We start from the raw sequence: 17,467 nt of genomic DNA on the forward strand, positions 1-17,467 counted from the left end.
GTTTTAGCCACAAAATTACGAAATTTCACTGTGAGGCGGGGAAGTTTCCTTCCTCCCACTGAATCTCACTCTTCGCGTCACTACTAGCCTCAGTTGGCCAGTTTTCTCTACCCCATATTGCTATGCACTCGGTAAGGGTGCAATAAAGACGCGTTACTGCTATCCCTATTATTACAGCCCGTTCCACGATGCAACGTAAAATATCAAACGTGGAAGCTTTCCAAGCTTTCATTGGACCAAATCGTCCCCTCGGCAACCATCCTCCCCGTTCGCTAATCGACTGCGGAGGCGCGGCGCGTATATAGCATCGTAACGTTCGCGCGAGGGAGACGCGCGCTAACGAATCCAGGAAATCTCCTGCCAAGGTCGTTGCCACAGAGTCCAACGCGAATGTGTGCACGCAGCATAACGTCGACGCCACGTAGAGCTACGTCAACCACGTCGCCTTGGCTTCCCCGACTGTTTCATTGAGCGTTGCGAGCTGGCTATGCGCCAAGTGACGTCACGGGCAGAAGAGACTCGGGAATTGTCAGCGGTGATGGTGATGGAACCGTGGTGGATAACGTGGTCGGCGGCAGGGGGTGGCGATAGCGGTGGCTGATAGCTTCCAGTTGAATCGAGTCAAGAAGAGCAAAAGGCATGCCCACCCTTGAAACGTACGTCACCTACGCCGACTCGTAATTCAATTTGCTCGATACCTCAAGGAGTTTCTATGTAGTAGACGCAACGACAAGGAACATCCCCCTTCCCCGTGACCCGAGGGGGTGTCATGCACCATTTTTGCAACTTCTACTCGAAACTTGAACAAGCACTATCGCTCCCACGGCGCATCGAATTTCCGCGTTTCTGTTATTTTACGACGGCCATTATACGCTCGTAAAGACGGACGTCGCGTATAACATCGGGGCGTTTAATATAAGAGAGCGACTCCCATCGAGGCAGCGCTGCAAAGTAAACCTTCTTTCCGAGCATCGTTTCCCTGGAAATAAGCTGTCTAGCACGAATAAAATGTCGAATGATACTCTTTAATCGAGCATTCCGAGATGTTCGAGCGAGAAGGGATGCTTTACTGACATCACCAACGAGACGTGTGTCGTAACATCATAGCCTATCGTTTGCAGGAACGCTTACAAGAAGATTACGACGAATCTGTGCAAGAGGGTTGCAGAGGATGGCCGAAGAGTGACACGACTATTCGAGTGTGTATAAAAGAGGGGGTGGCCTCCCCCACGCGACTGAATTGCACCCCTATCCGAGGTAAGGCTGCCCTCTAATTTAATTTGCCCGACCCTCCGTCGAAAGATAAGATGCACTTGGTGCACTTCGTGCGGAAAAAACAAACAGGGCCTCCCGGTTTTCACTTTCTTCCGTGCTCCGCGCCCTTCTACTCCCCCCTATTCACCAAGTCCGATTCCCCCTCCGGCTCGCCGGCGGATCCATTTGAAATTCACGAGCTCGAGGCGTAACGTCCTATTTAAAGGAGCTGCTGGTGTCGAGCTCGTCAACCGACAGCTTCCCTGATCGTGCTAAATTGAATCCATGCTTCGATAATAATATTCCGCGGATGAAATTAGCTATTTAACTAAACCAAATACCCGACCAGGTAATTTCCAAATTACGAGAAGGGTAGCGGCGAATCCAACGAACTGAAAGTTTCCCTGCGAACCCGAACGCATTGAAATTTCTCCCATTATGTTCGTACCTTTAATCCACCTCTCTAATTATGTCCGCGTCCCGTCGTGTACTATTTCCAGCAACAGACGGTAAGTTCGAAAATTGAAGAGCGACGAGTTGCGAACGAACGGACCGAAACCACCCGGCAACAGAATAAAGGATTCTTTAAGGCAGCTCGTAGAGATTTAAATTGCAGAAAAGAAAACTTAGCGGGATGCACGGGTACTCACGCCCACGTTCCTCCTCCCCGGTCTCTTCTTAGATAAAGAAGCTGACCAATTTAATTAGCATGAATTCCCTTTTATCGCCGTATGAAGGTGCAGTGGACCGTATCTCACAAATGAAGAAAGAATGGAAGATAAAGGGATCCCTGGGTCGAAATACTTTCCAGAGAAATGCTCCAAGGGGTTCAAGAACCTCGTAGAACGACCCGAGGATTCCGGAGGTAACGGGTTCTAATTTCGTCGTAGCTTTCGCACCTTTTGTCTCAAAGACGCCGTCGGAGGAAGACGGGTCTCTCTGATTTTCAGTGGGAAAACCTCGACGAACAAAATTTAAACGTGCAAACTAGAGTGAAAGACAATTACTGGATGTCCCACGGAGTACTGTCAATCTAAACCGTCTACTTCGCATAACGAGCTGAAGAAAAATCACCAAGTCTTTAACGAGCGCGGAAGCTACAAGGAGCGTAGCGAACGGGGACACAGTGACGCTGGGGAAACGATTCTTTCTTTCCACCTCCCGCCCACAAAGATGCATCAACGCGATCACCGAGTGGGTGTTTACGTAAAGAACGACTGGCATCGTTCACCGAGCGAAATTGCTCTACGCGGCCAATTTGTCATACGACTTCTAAGTAGCGGCCAACTTTATATGCGAATCGATATCGCCAGAGTTTCCCCAGGACCGTGTGCTCCGCGGAACGAAGAAACTGCCGACGGACCGCGCGATAAGTGAAATTACGTTCCCAACCGGCATTAACATCCCGACGCTAATTATTAATAGCGAGAATTACCATAATATGAATTGTAAATCCGTGGCTGGTGAACGGGCCGCGCCATAAATCGCCGAGGCCATCGTCGGACACGGTTTTCTCAATTTTCCGACGATAATTATTCGGCCTCTCGTTCACCTAGGCGGGAAACTGCTTCTTCTTCGAGCACGGGATCGATCGCCGATGAATAGCCTGGATATTCGGCGGGGGCGGCAGAAGGGGACGCGGTACAATGAAAGCAGTTCCTTTGACTGCAAGGGGGTGACGAGGGTGCCTTTGCGTGCAGACATTTCGTTCCTTTACGAGTTTGACTTCCAGTTCATCGCGAAACTTCCATCATTTTTCCTGCTAGGCGACCGATTTCCCGCGTAATACACCAGACGACGGGGAAACGGCCGTGGCCCGGTAACAGGAAGTCGTTTCTCTCAGCTCATCACGGCAGCCAACGCTGGGGAACGGCGGTCTAATTGGCGGCAGGTTAAAAGGAAGGATCTCGGAATCAGTTTTATCAGTCTCGCGTGACCTGGCTCGAAGATTGAGACGTGGAACGATGTGCTCCGGCGTGAAATGTCTACGAATGCGGTTCCATCAATGACAGGGTCGCGGAAGCTTACAAATTTCAGGCACCGATTTCAAGGGGATGGAAAATAAGGAATAGTAGATTGAATATAGCGTTTATCGTTCACTGTTGAGAAAGAACAATCCGCGGGACAAAAGTGATTTACGAAAATCCTCGATTCCGCGGATGAAACAATTCAGCAAACAGTGCAGTGTCGCGAGGAAAGTCGAGGGGAGCTTTTTCGCTTGAAATTAAATTAATCCCCGTGAAACAGATAAGCCAGTTATTCGATTGAACGAGCGGACGGATGCTTCAAGATATTACATTTTATTTGGCAGTCACGGAGGAAACAAACGCGGTGCCCACCGGTAATCGCATTATCGACCGGCTTGGACCGATGGCGGAGACCAATCCGACGTCGCATCCACGACATCATGGAAGCTAACCCGAAGCTCGCTATAAACTCCCATCGAGCGTACAACTGCTGTCGATTGATCCGGTGCTTGCGCGATCTGTAAACACTCGTTTCAGTTTCATTTCGCGTGTACCGCCAGAACGATGCTCGTATTTCGATCGGCAAGAACTTGGAGCGGTCTCGATGATCTCCACTCGATGCACGCGCCACTACCGGCCGAGCCGGAACAGGACAAACGCTTTTGCGAATCCAACTCGCGAGCGAGAGGAAATAGCCGCTATTACCGCAAACTCGCGAACGTCCACATGGGACATCTAGAATAATCGCTCAACAATTTCTGCTCGTTTAAGAGATAACTCGTCATAAAGAAGGTGTAAAGAATTTGTTTGCGATCAAAATTTGCAGAGTAATTGATTAATTCTTTAATAATAAATCAACCAATTCGAAAACTATTTAAGAAAGATATTTCAAGATTGTTAACTATTAGTAATATCTAATTAAATATATTATAATGCTCTAAATGTTCTTATTTCTGCTGATGAAAAATAGCGATGTATGTATTGCCCCAAGTTCGTGCAACACTCGCGTAAATGTTTAAATAGTTTAGAATTATTTTGTTGCAACTATAGTACAAACGTAACGCATATAATAATAAGAAAAATACATGGTCAGAAATGGGGACATGAGCACAAATTGGGACATTCACCTTACGAATAATTGAATGGAATTTGTAACCGAAAAACATTCACTGCTTCCTCGTATCAGAGGGAAGTAAACAAAAACACGTAAAAAGACTACGCGATAAAACCTTTTGTCTACAGCACACACGGTACATTTCGTGCAGGGAATGAGTATTTACTCCGGATATTTATATCCAGTCGAAAATATTTCCTCGGCACAGGTCTCCCCGCGAAGTTATTTTCAAGATGGTCTAACGGAGTAACTGTACCGTGCCACCGAAACTATTGCGACTTTTTAAGCGCACCCTCGCACATACGACTCTCCTTTTTACGGGCAACGTTTACGGATCGGTCGCACGCACGCGACGCCGTTTAAAGCATGTCAGCATGTCGCGGTTAGCCCGCGCCCCTGTTTCGCCACGCTCTTTTTCTCCGTGTTACAAAATCGAGCAAAGTTCATGCTCGATGGAGCGCGATCCCGTGGCTGCCATTCACGCGGAAATTACCGAGGAAGTAATGACGGGAGAGGGGCTGAACGGTTGGTCGTCGATTTTCATCGCGGTGCAAATAAAAAATTCGCGACACTTTTAGCGACGTTCGATACAGCGATCTTCTTCCACCCTCCACGTGTCCACATTCCTGGAATCTCCGTTTCTGTGTGAAGGGACGAGTATTTTTACCGCGCAGAAGGAAGAGTACGCAGCCGGGGACTGTTCGCGGCTCCGCGACGTCATCCCTTTTAAAAAAACCAACCCCCTCAGTGTTTGTTTGAGAGTTAAATGCCCAGGGAACAGTGAATTTTTTAGCAAATCCAGAGAGCGTAACACACACATAAACACACCGAACTTGCAGTTTCGCGATACAAAGGAAGAAATTACAGTCGTTGGTGGAACAATAGCGTCGCCTCTCCCCGGTGTATCGTATTATTGGCGAGCTGGAGGAACGTTTGATAGTAGACGTGCTTCCACTTTATAGTAGCTTAAAGGTAGATCTAGATTGATTGTAAGATAGTGTTCCTTCGAAGCGCTTAAACGTCACGAAACCTGCGAAATACTTGCTTAGGGATCAGCGACACGTTCATGCGGTAAATCTCGAATGCTGCGAACCTCGTTTATCCCAAACTGGATCATGAGCATAAGAATAACCACTCGGGAACCTGCTCTATATGGAGGAAACACTCCGTTCCCCCCTGCCCTTTCTTTACCGTAGGTACCTCAGTCCTATTCCTCGTTTTATTTGTATATAAAGTGAATGACGAATAACGATCGAGGGTACCGGCCCCGGGCTTAATCGACATCCACGAATAACAGAGAGCTCTGCCGGTGTGGATAATCGTGATTTTGCCGCGACAGGATCGGAAGTATGGCAGCGCGAGGATGCGCGGCTAGAATTAATCCAAAAGCGAGGGCGCGCTAAGAAGGGGGGATCTAGCTATAGGTGCATGTATCAATTAGTGTACCGTGCTGGTGATGTTTGGTGGCTGTGTATTGCTGTTCGTGTCGCGCATGCTGTCGGAGGATACGTGTTGTTGTTCTTGTTTCCCTGTCGATACCGTGCTGGATGTATTGTAGGACTGTTTAGACGTTACCTCATTCATGTAGGACACTTCTGATAGCGGTACGTAGTAGTAGCCCAGGAAACGATCCCACAGGAAACCCTTGCACCAGACCTCCACCAGAAGGCCCGTGTTCATATCGTTCGTTTCGCTAGATAACAGAGGGATTCGGTGTTCAATTTTAGAGGAGCGACTGTGCTTGTAAATTTCAATGCCGAGAACAACGGCTGAGACATATGAATACAATGAACTGACAATATAGGTCATTTGACCATCTATCCAAGCTGAGTAATGAGTCCGTTCGAGAAACGAGCATGGATTGCAGAAATACTTGTATATGCGAAAGTTGACTAGACAATTACGTTTCGATCTGCTCGCGAGAATCGTACCTTAAAAATCTGAATGGACTTATTGATCAGCTGAATGACATCTGAAACTCCGATTGTATGGACAGATGCTGGTATTTATACATACAGTCGGTACAAGTGATCTAAATAGAGAGAAATTGATCGGTACAACCCCGAGAAGCTCTTATTTTTAGGGGGTTATTTCGTCACAGGTTAAATAAATACGATTTAAAAGCGGCCCGGGTATACGTAGCCGCGCGTCACGGGAGAAGTAGGTTAAAGGTTCGCAACTTGGCAAGTAAGGATTTACAGGCGCCGGTAGGGATATATTAGAGAGCTAAGGTCCAAAATTCTCCTATTTTCCTCCGCCGCGACTAGCAATTGTCCTCCTTATATATTTTCCACGGTCGATCGATACCGTGTTCTTCATCCCCGAGCACTTGACGCGGTCTTATTTCTTGCCTCAGTGACGAAAACGGTCAACCGTGATTAAAAACGTAGTCCCGGAATGAAATTAATAATCCCCCGATGAAAATGCACGAGCCGGTCATTAAATATTAATTACCAACGCACTCTAACCCACGAATTTATTATACTTTAATAACGATCGTCGAAATTGTCAATTTTACCCCGTCGCACAGTGGGGTGAAAGACCCTAAAAGTTGGCATCAATTCCTAGGCGTCATGAAAACTTGTGTTAATTAAATAACTTAATCAAAAACGATTATTTTAAAGTAAATAAAACAAAAGATTCCTCTTTTAAACTTATTTAATACATTTTTGTAGATATTTAATAACACAATCTGTGAAACCCTTTTATTTCTTTTTATACGGCAATGCAGTGATCATGTCAATGATCATGTGAACTAGTATCACTGTATGATCATCGCGACTTATAACTGGAGGCAATAATAAGTTTAAAGCTTCTTTGGGCAGATATTCACAATTTTTTCGGGGTAATCGTCTCTTGCTGGTTATTACGGGATCTGAACTTAATAAAAAGTGATTTAAAATATCCTGATTGCAAAAAGACAGTACTTTCATGAACTCGGAACCTTTTTGAATAACTTGAAATTTTAGGGATTCGAGCAAATGGTAATTAAGGTTATACGAGGCAATTTTGAATTAAACTTTATGAAGGTATTATTGCTTGCCGCAAACGTATAACAACATAAAGTAATGAAATAAAAACCTGAAATTGACGTCTTCATCGCGAAACAGCAGTTTATAACACAGGAAACACAAAAAATAGCTACACAAAATCGTTTGATAAATCGCTTGGAATAAACATCTAATGGAGGTTCCTACAGCTAACTGTTTTTAACCGACTCGGGTAACGAAGGAAGAGTTGTAGCAGGCTGTGGATATACGTTTTATTGCGCGGACATATTTCAACTATAGCGGGGATAAAAAATCAGATATGTAAACATTCTTTTCTTTTCGATTTTTCGCCAACTTTTAGTTAGGGTCGCCCACCCCACTGTGCGTCGCGTTAACTCCCATTCAAGAATCACGATATTCCTCGAGCAAAGAGTCGAAGACCGACTAACAATATAAAAGAAAACTGCTTCAAATTCTATCGTATTTACGCATTCCCTTAATAGGGGAAATTAGCCGCTTAATAATGATAAACTATGATATCGATGGCAGTGAAAAGTTGCAACAACAAAATTATTAATAAAAGATAATTATATACCATGGTGTAAAAAGCGAGCCCGCTTCGTCGGCTCGAAGAACCAAGAAATCGATAAAGACGAGCGGAAAATATCAGGAAACGGGGGAGGGGAGGGAGGGCGACGAAAAAAGATTAAAATGTGAAACATAACCAGCGATTAGCTAATCGCGCTATCGTGAACGCGCTATCCCATTGTGCTGGCTAAGCACCTATTTATATATCAGCTATAGATCGGATTACCTCTTAAGGGGGTTCGATAGTCGATCGCGAAACTCCACGGTCCCGAGCCTTGACGCAAACTCAGTAATGAACGGCGGCCCGATAACGCGCACGCTCCGAGCTCCACAATTTCTGTCTTCCCTTATCATTTTTATTCAGCACCGGCCACTGGGTATTACCCAGTTGGGTGGAAAGTTCTCTCGAACGCAGAGCACTCGAGGGTGTACCATCAAATCGCAAGCTTGGAAATCGAATTTCAAATTCGATATTTCAAAGTTGCGCTTGCTTCCTCTGTCCCTTGATCCATCCACCGTAATTAGGTAGCTGTGTCTTTTTTAATGGGAAAACTTCGGGAACCTCTGCGGGACCGAGGGGTCGCAAGATCGCTACCCCTCGGTCCGCAAAGGGCCACGGCGCGTGTATACTTACAAAAGAAAGTCTTGCTCCCAGCATGGATTGGCCCCTTTCACAGTGACTGTCGTTGACTTCACGTTCTGCAGCTTCAGTGTTACATAGGAGTTGAACTGTGCCGCTGTAAATCGTCGTCGATCGTTTAGAATGCCGTTGCGATCCCGACGATTGTCTCGCTTTCACGAGCGTGGGGGCAACCGTTCCGCGAAGCTTGTTCGACTCCGATTGATTGCGCGAAGAGGACGAGAGTACGACCGTAAAAGGAATCCGTCCCGCGAAAATGGGAATGTCGACGTTGACAAATGCGCTGGATCACTGGGCGGCACCGGAGTATCGGGGGAAAAAATTATTTACGGCTGGATCAGCCGGGATTTACCCCGCGCGACCAATAAATTAAATGTTACTCGCGCCCCGGAACCACACCAGTTTTCCCACCGGTTGTAGTAGGGTTTTCCGCGGCGGTTGAAACGCAGGGCGAGCCGAGAAAGGAGTATCCATTTCTGACGAATACCTTCTAGTCCGCCTATAATGCGAATAAATGCTTCGCTGATGTTTTATCAGCGTTAAATATAACTGCGCGGCTGAATCGTTGCTCTCGATGCGCACGCGAATTCTCTTATTACCCGTGAATGCCAAGATATTAATTAATATACGGTGCTGCGCGACCACCGCGGAATTACATTTCCAGCGTGGCCTTTCCCCGTCGCCGCAGCATCAGCGCGCGCGGTTATAAATAATAAAAAAAGAGAGAAAAAAGAATCTTTTAATTTCAGAGTACCACCGCCATCCCCTTTGTGGCTGCAGCACCATGGACGGAACAAATAATGAAATATTCCCGTGGAAACCGGGCTGTTGCCACTCGGAAGGTGAATTGTGACGGTTCGTAATGAGAATCGAACAGCGCGACGGTCTCTATTGCGCGTCGTTATTCCGTGGACAATTAAAGCGTTATTTATGGAAACTTGGAGAGCTCCGGGGTGTCCCTCTGTCGCGTAATTAAACAGGAACGAGTTATTGCCGTTCGGCGAGAATATTTTCCAATGATCACTCGAAGCTTGACCCGTCTAACAACCCACGACGCGGCGGGAAACATTTATAAGCCGGCGCCGAATCGATAAGGGGACGGGAGCGGACGTATACAGGGACGCAACGTTCCCGTGGAAACTGCGATCGTTTCTCAATTTACGAAGGATACGGACAGTCCCTTTCGGCCCGGCCAGGAAGCGCTGCAGGCGAACCGTAAAGCTCCATAAGCTCTCGACCGCGCGCCGGCCAGTGCACGCGCGTACACGTGGACCTGCGAGCCCCCGATAACTCAATGGAAAAAAGGTCCGAACGAGGCTTTACGATACCAGACGTGCGCGCTCCAATGGTACACGCCCGTCACCCCCCGACATTTTGCTTCGCGTGCAACGGAACTGTCCCGGCAGATAGAGAGCCGTGGGACGCCGTGGGTAAAGGTTACCGAATCGAAACAGCATTTAAACAGAGCCAATTCAAAGCTGCTCGGCCGGCGACTAGCGGCAAAGACGGCTGACGAGATCGTAATCGAGGGAGCTCAGAAAGATTGAAGCCGAGGAAAGTTTGTAATTGTTTGGACGTGAACTTTTCAGCGTCCCGTTCGCGCTGGTGCGCGTTCCGACTGCTTTGCGGAACAGGAGGATTCCCATTATCGGCGGATATTAAATTGCAGTTAACATAATTGCTGCTAAGCGAGTTATTAATGACGATTACGGAGGCTGTCGTTTAATTGGAGCAGACAGTCACGAGCGCCGGCTCGTCTGGTGTAATTGAAACACGCGCCACGGACCTTATTCCTCGTGAAATCTCGCGCGCATTTACAGCGGGTAGGTACGTTGTCGCGCGTGAGGGACGCTTTATACCCGGCTCCGGTGATATATTGCCTGTCATCGCGACTCTCCGAAACAATTTCTCTTCCGGCGCGTTAAAGTGCTGTAGCCGATTCTTTATTCGACAGCACGTATCTTCTAACGACTTTCAGATCTGTTTACCTACATCGCGGCACGGCACTGCCGGGAACCACCCTGGCGTCGCGGGACTAAACATCGACAGAGCCAGGCTTCGCGGAAGCCTGCACATACTGGCGGAGCAATCGCGTGAATCCCCAAGATGTTGCACAGAATTGTGGAAACACGAAGTAAACGTTGGTTCCGCGAACCAAATACAAACAGCCCCCCGCGTTCGGTTCTGTGCATCTAGGACGATGGTCCCTATCGCGTGTATCGTTGTTAGCTCGCTCGAGAGACCCGGTGTAGCGCGAAGAGGAAACGAAACAGGAGAATCCAAATTAATCCCAGCTTCGTTACAGTGTACCGTATCAATGCAGTTACGCCAGGCATTTGCGCGACGCTGTGAGAATTCGTTCGCCCCTACAATCCTCGGCACGTGCGCATCGAGAAAAGTAACGATTGTCTTGAGCGGTAGCTCGTCACGAGCAGCACACGTGCTGGCATCCGCGGTGCGGAAAAAGCTGCGCGATATGAATGGAAAGTTACTAAAGTCTCAAGGCTCTCGTCCGTCACGTAGCGGAACAATGCGAGACGCAGCATCGCAGGCGTAACAGGAAATTACACCGCGATCCGGAGAATTTAAACGTTAACGTGGCATTATAAAAGGCGCCCGCCGACAGGCCGCGACGTATCTGCCGTTTGAAATAATGCAACAAGCAGAAACCAGCGACGCCGCGGGAAACTGTGGTTAATTTCCAGCTCCACGCCGAGCGGATTATTTCGCCTCGAAATAAAATATGATATTTCCGGCCGATGCGAGCTGCCTCGGCCAGATATCCTCGAATGCGAAGCAGCGCGATTTAAACGCGGAATAATGAATTCCCGCGCGTTCAGAGCCGAGCGTTCAAGCTCCGGCGCTGTCGAGCTGATCGCGTGACGCGGCCGCGCGCGGCCGACGCTTACAGATGCTTATCCAAAGCCGACGATGGTTCTAAGAATACGCGAGCTTTCTCTTAATATAATAACTGTGCGAAGAAAAAAATGGAAACAAAATTGCCCGCGATAGCGATCGTGGCTCGGTGAAAAATAGACAGACAAGGACAGAAGCTACAGGACTCGATATGGTAAGGAGAAACGGGGCGCGGGTTATTCGCGTGTCTGAAGACGAGCCGACGGAGTACGTCGACCAAAAATCCCCCACCCCGAAGGAAAAGCTTCTGAGAAAGCGCCCATTTGTAATGTCGCGGGGATCTCTGTCCCGCCGCCGCGGAAAAATTACTTCGGCATGAACAGAACATCGCGATATTCCGGTTGAAGAGTCACACAACCTTTAACTTGGAACGGCTCCAATCGGAGTGCAACAAATTTTGCACGGCCTTTAGAACTGGAGCGTGAGCAGGGGCTCCGTTTTATGAAAGTATCGGGGTTCGATTCCAATTTTGGGGAACAATCGAACGACCGCGACAGATCGCTCGCAATTTGCACGGGGACTCGCGCCACGCTCGTGTAAGCTTTGAGGACCAGCCAGGAACAACTAGACGCAGTCGGTTGTCCCTCGTTCTAAATCCTTTAATCGATCCCTCTCCTGCTCCGCTGCCTCTTCTCTCCTTCCTCTGGATACAAACCTTCCTCGCAGACGATCCGCGCCTTCTTCACTGCAACAGAAAAGGTACGGGCCGTGTCAGAGAGCGATTCATTCCCGGGGCTGGTGTTTACAAGGCCCCGCGAAAGGGATATTGCTAGCAATCGGCCAGCCATTTGATATCGCTAAGTCAACTCGAATCAACTGCGTGTAACGCCCGCAGACGGGTCCGCGCCCGTAAATGGAATTAAATCGCACCGGCTCGATTAAAAGCATACCGTACGTACGCCGGCCGAACTTTCGGAATAATTAAAACGAAACTGGGTTATTCCACTTATTTGTCTTAACGCAAACGGTCCGATGGGTAATTTCATTTCGCCCTCCCGCCCCGACCCGGCATCAGTCGCGTCGATTGGGCGGTGGTAGAAAAATCACCCGAGCCGAGGAGTAATTGTGCTTTGTTTAAACGCATCCACGGCATTTCGGCTCCCAAATTCATCGTTTCGTTCATTTCAAATTTCAGTGTTTGTAAGATTGATATCTGCGACACTGCAACAGTGCCTCTGCTTCTGTACAGAAAATTGATGCACCGTGTATTATTGCATTCGTGCGGGGAGGAGGATTAAAGAAGGATGCTGGCAATGGACCTATCAGAGAAGAGCTGCAACGCGACTCACCACCTATCACAGATTCACCCCCGTCCAGCTTCGGGATCAATTCCTCATATCGCGACAATGAAAAGCGAGCTGAACCAAGATTGAAAGATTCTCGAGTCTATACATGCGGCCTGTTTGACCGTAGAGAAGCCTCGACATACGTCGTCGGTTTTATAAATACCGGCCACTTTTAACCACGTCCAGAGACCGGGGAGACATATACGCGGAAATTGAAGCCGTCGCTCGTGAATTCGATTTCGATGTTCCACGATTTTCCATTCAACATCCACCATCTGAATAAATCAATTCGCCGCAATTCACGTGCGACACTTCAACGACAATGAGCCTCGCCTTGAAACGGCTTCCATATATGCATTCGACGAGCGCGCTGCAGACAGATAGTCACACACACTGGCGCGCGCGCACACGACCCGATCAAGCTATTCGAACACGAGAAGGGAATTCCATTTCTTGCGAGGGTAAAAGGCGGCCGGGCGGGGCGAGGGAAAAAAGAATCGGTAACGACATATAAAATCCACTTGACCGACTGCTCTCGTATCGATGTGAAAAGGAATGTCCCTCTATCGAGCTAATCAATCCGGTCACGTGAAATTATAATTATCGCGCCAACCGTGAACTTGGTGATATCCCACAAAATTACCTTTTTTAAAGCAAAGGTACAAAAAAAGTGCGCCAAGTGTACGCGCGCGCGCAGACGAACGAAAAAAAACTGTCGGAAATTTATTAATCTGCTATATTTAGCTTTACAAAACTAATGATATGCAAAAATTGCGCCAATTAGGGGAGACCGGGGCAAAGTGACGCGAAAGAAGTTTGAAGTCGAATTAAGTTTTTCCCTTTCAATAAAAATGTGTGGAAATAGATTTATAATATAATTTGAACATTACTATTGATAAATGACGAATAGCAATACTTAAAATGAATTTAAAGTATATTAAAATTCCGCTTGAAGAGAAAATGCCAAAACGACCATTTTACCCCATATATGGGGTAAAGTGAACTACTACCTGAGATAAAGTGAGCTGAAATAAAATACGAGTTTTAATAAAGGATATAGGTAATTATTAACCCCTTGCGCTGGGATGACGTGTGTAGCACGGCAGTTTCTGTTTTTTTTTAACCTTGGTTGTCAAAAACTGTGGCAGATTTTTCATTTCTTTTATGTTAGATTCTGTTCCATCACGCCGCCTGGTTTCCCAGCTAGCTGACAGGTTAGGCTATTGCGCACATCCCTCGCGCATTTTTTCCTTGCAGCTCAGTTTGCCCTGGTCACTTTGCCCCGAATGTGTACTCAGTGGAAAATTAATTATTTAATAATGTTAGGATTAATGTTTTCTCAAACGCGTGTACATGTATGTTTATAAGCTTGTTATAAACACGCAGAAAGAATTTGGAGGTAAAATAACACATTTAAAACTCATTTATCCAAAACCCTAAATTGAAAAGAAAACCAAATGGAAGTCTCAAAAACTTCATTTTTAATTTTTTAAATGAATTTCCATTTTTCGATATTTGGTTGTGCATGATTATCATTGTGGTATTACACACATTTATTACGTCACCCAACCTTTGTAAATACATTCTATTCTTAAAGAATAAATTAAGAAAGCTCATTTTACCCCGAGGTTCACTTTGCCCCGGTCTCCCCTACAACAATGGCTATTTATACAAACAAAAAGTGCATGTACTTGAGTCTTGATTGCCCGCGTCTTAATGATTCTCGCGGAAGTGTTCGTTCCAGGGGTAATATTTAGGGAACAATCGTGCCGCTGCGATTGCTGTTGCTCCTTGCGCGTGATCTGGCTCCTTAGAACGGATATGCGCTATAGTGCAAATGGGAAACTCGTAATTCGGGTGGACAATGCCTCGAGGGTTGTAATGCTCCGTCTAAGATTAAATATACGGTGGAAATATTGATTCGTGCAATTGCTGGTGACCGTGGAGGATACTCAGAAAAAGGAGGCACTCTGGATGAAAATATGTTCCCCCGTTTCAATCCCGGATCGAGTATTTTGATTTGTACGGTGCCTCGGGAGACCGACGCCATATTTTGCGTGTTCAATGCAGAGGTATGGAAAAATTCCTGCCCTATTTTTCTTTCTACCCGTGGAGAACAAACTGCAAGGGACGCGAGAGAATAAATACGAATGGCGGCAAACGAACTCGAAGGTGTAGAATTGCAAACGGTGAATGTGTCAAATTCCTTCGTGGCTTCAGCACGTAAGTACTGCGAGCGTACGGCGACGTAAATGTAGATTATCGCGGCGACAGGTTGAAAATGTCGTTGAATTTACATGAATCGATATATGAAAATGCAACATCACGAGGTAGTGCGTGTCGTGTTAGTCCACTAGCAACAAAGTCAATATTTCACTGGGTCAACCACTACGCCGTTGGGGGAATTACGCTTATCGCGGTAAATAGTTAACGTTGATTAACTCCCTTACGGCCGGTACACGGAATTTGACACGGAGACGTAATGAAGGGCAGTGTACGCGGCCAGACGTTGTAACGAGACGTTGCTTCGACACGTTTTATCGAACAGACTTAAAGCCGGCGGCACAATTAGACTTGTTAAGATTCAAAGGGGCCTCTACATAGGTCAAATAGCCCAAGCATTTTACACACGTCAATTAGTTTATCGATCGAACCGCGAACCGACAATTGTATCCTTGCTCCGATTTCATTCGCTAATATTTAATATGGGAGGGTGGGGTAATTTCGAACACCTAAGCAAAAACGCAAACAGAACGAAAACTATGTGAGAAATGAATTTGTTTATTATTTACGAGCATACTTAAACTATTCGTCTATAAAGTGCTGTTACGAATGTTTGGAAAATTATAATAAAAATCAACTTTATAGTGAAAATGCAAAACCCTTGGTGTTAGTGATTACTCGACTGCCGTGGGGTAATCGCGAACTGAGGGCTAAATATCGCAGAAGTCGCACAGAAAGCGCAACTTCAATGGTCAACTCATAAAAAATGTTGCTACAACCTATACCTAATGTATTCTTCAAATTCCTCTTCTTGTGCGTTAGAAAAAAATTGCAATTGGTCGGAATATCGAAAAAAATAGTAAAGGTTGGTTTTAAACTTTTTTTTCTAAGCCTGTAATAAAAATTCAAAAATCCCTTTTGTAGATTTAAGTAAGTTTGAACGAAGGTTCGAGATTACTCCAACCGATTTGTTCGTCAATATCCCACGACATCAAAAAATAAAAAAGAATTTATTTCAGAGATTGGATTCGTGATTCAAGCAACGCGTTGGTCACAAAATGTAGGTAAAAAGTGCTTTATTTCAGCTTTAAAAAAAAAAAACAATTGTATCATTAATTCAACAGTAATTACATGCAATTGAAAATGGAGAAAATACTACTTGAAACATGATGAAAATAATAAATTGTGTTTATCTTGAATAGCATGAGCGTTCTGCATTTATTACTTTCTGCCCGGCGTTGGATACGATCTAAACTATTAGCTAGTGGAGAGGGAACATCGTTTTTAATTATTAAAGCGGCGCAACCATCGCATTCGCGACTACCCCGCGTTCGTGTTTACCCCACTCTCCCTTAAGTGCTTGAAAACCAATGGCAGAACCACACTTCATTCGATTCCTCATCGTCACACATCCAGATCAAGGAATAAGTTTCGCCCAGATTGCCATTTTACTCGATTGAACCGATGCGTTTCTAGAGGTTGTGTCAAGAGAAAGACCGACGGGATGTAATGGCTTCTAAATATGTTGTTCAGAGGTAAATAGATATTCGAACAGGTGGACGTCCATAGGTGTCTGACAGGGATCTTTTCTTAACACACTTCTGGCAAAAAGGTCACGGGGTAACTCGTGTGTAGGTATATCCTTCTCGCATAGTTTGATGAGTTCTAACGTGTCGTAAGTTCGTCCTTCCACGTAACAATACCTGCTTGCACCTGCTGATGAGCCTGGCTTCCGCGAAGCCAGGAGAGGTCCGAAGCGATGAACTGTACTAATAAATGCCAGACAACCGGGCTAGAATCTTCTCGAGCAAGTAGTAGCCTAAGGTTAACTGTGACACACAAGAATGGCTTCACCCAAGTCGCCATGGTACACATGCGAACAGTAGTCGCACGCGCTGGCGAGCGTGTAATCCTAACTATCGTAGGACGATGATCGAGAGACTTTATTCTATCGTGCGAAAAAGTGCACCCTTCCGATGCGATAGTCGACGTTCCTACATGGTAAGGAGCATGTTTGCAACGTATCTTCATGCGTGACACAGAAAGGAATCAAACCTCCATTGCTTGTGTCGATATCAGCTGTTCCCGTGGCAGTTCAATTTTATCTGACAAGGATATTTTCTAGAACTTTACTTTAATCGAACGCACGAATTAAGTAAAGCGACTAGTTAAGGGGACTAGGCAGTCAGATCGCTCGAAAATCAAGTATTTCTTGCGAATTAATTACAAGGAGATGAACACAAATTGTGACTAGTACTTTTGGGTAATGTTTGTTAATACTATAAACAGTAGAAAAAAAATATTTGAATAATATATACATATGTATGACAGCGCTACAATTGCCTGATATATAAGTGTTTTTTCTGGAGCCGCTGTAATTTTGCAGTGATTCTGGGCGTAAGAAATTGAATTGTGAAATATCCTCTAAAAATGTTACTTTGCCCTGACCCCCATTCTACCCTGAACCTATTAAAAAAGAAAAAAATCAA

At 46.0% G+C, this 17,467-nt stretch overlaps 1 protein-coding gene across 1 annotated transcript in view; it reads right to left on the minus strand.

Moving 5' to 3' along the window:
• The window catches only part of LOC143366873 (phorbol ester/diacylglycerol-binding protein unc-13-like), a 66,508-nt gene that overhangs the window by 31,320 nt on the left and 17,721 nt on the right, over positions 1-17,467 (minus strand). The window contains exons 2-4 of the mRNA XM_076808296.1: positions 12,125-12,154; positions 8,548-8,650; positions 5,782-6,028 (exon numbers count right to left, since the gene is read on the minus strand). Coding sequence (XP_076664411.1) covers positions 5,782-6,028; positions 8,548-8,650; positions 12,125-12,154 — 380 coding nt within the window. The remainder of the gene's footprint in view (positions 1-5,781; positions 6,029-8,547; positions 8,651-12,124; positions 12,155-17,467) is intronic.

Source organism: Andrena cerasifolii, chromosome 3, assembly GCF_050908995.1.
Source record: "Andrena cerasifolii isolate SP2316 chromosome 3, iyAndCera1_principal, whole genome shotgun sequence".
Classification (NCBI taxonomy): Eukaryota; Metazoa; Arthropoda; class Insecta; order Hymenoptera; family Andrenidae; genus Andrena; species Andrena cerasifolii.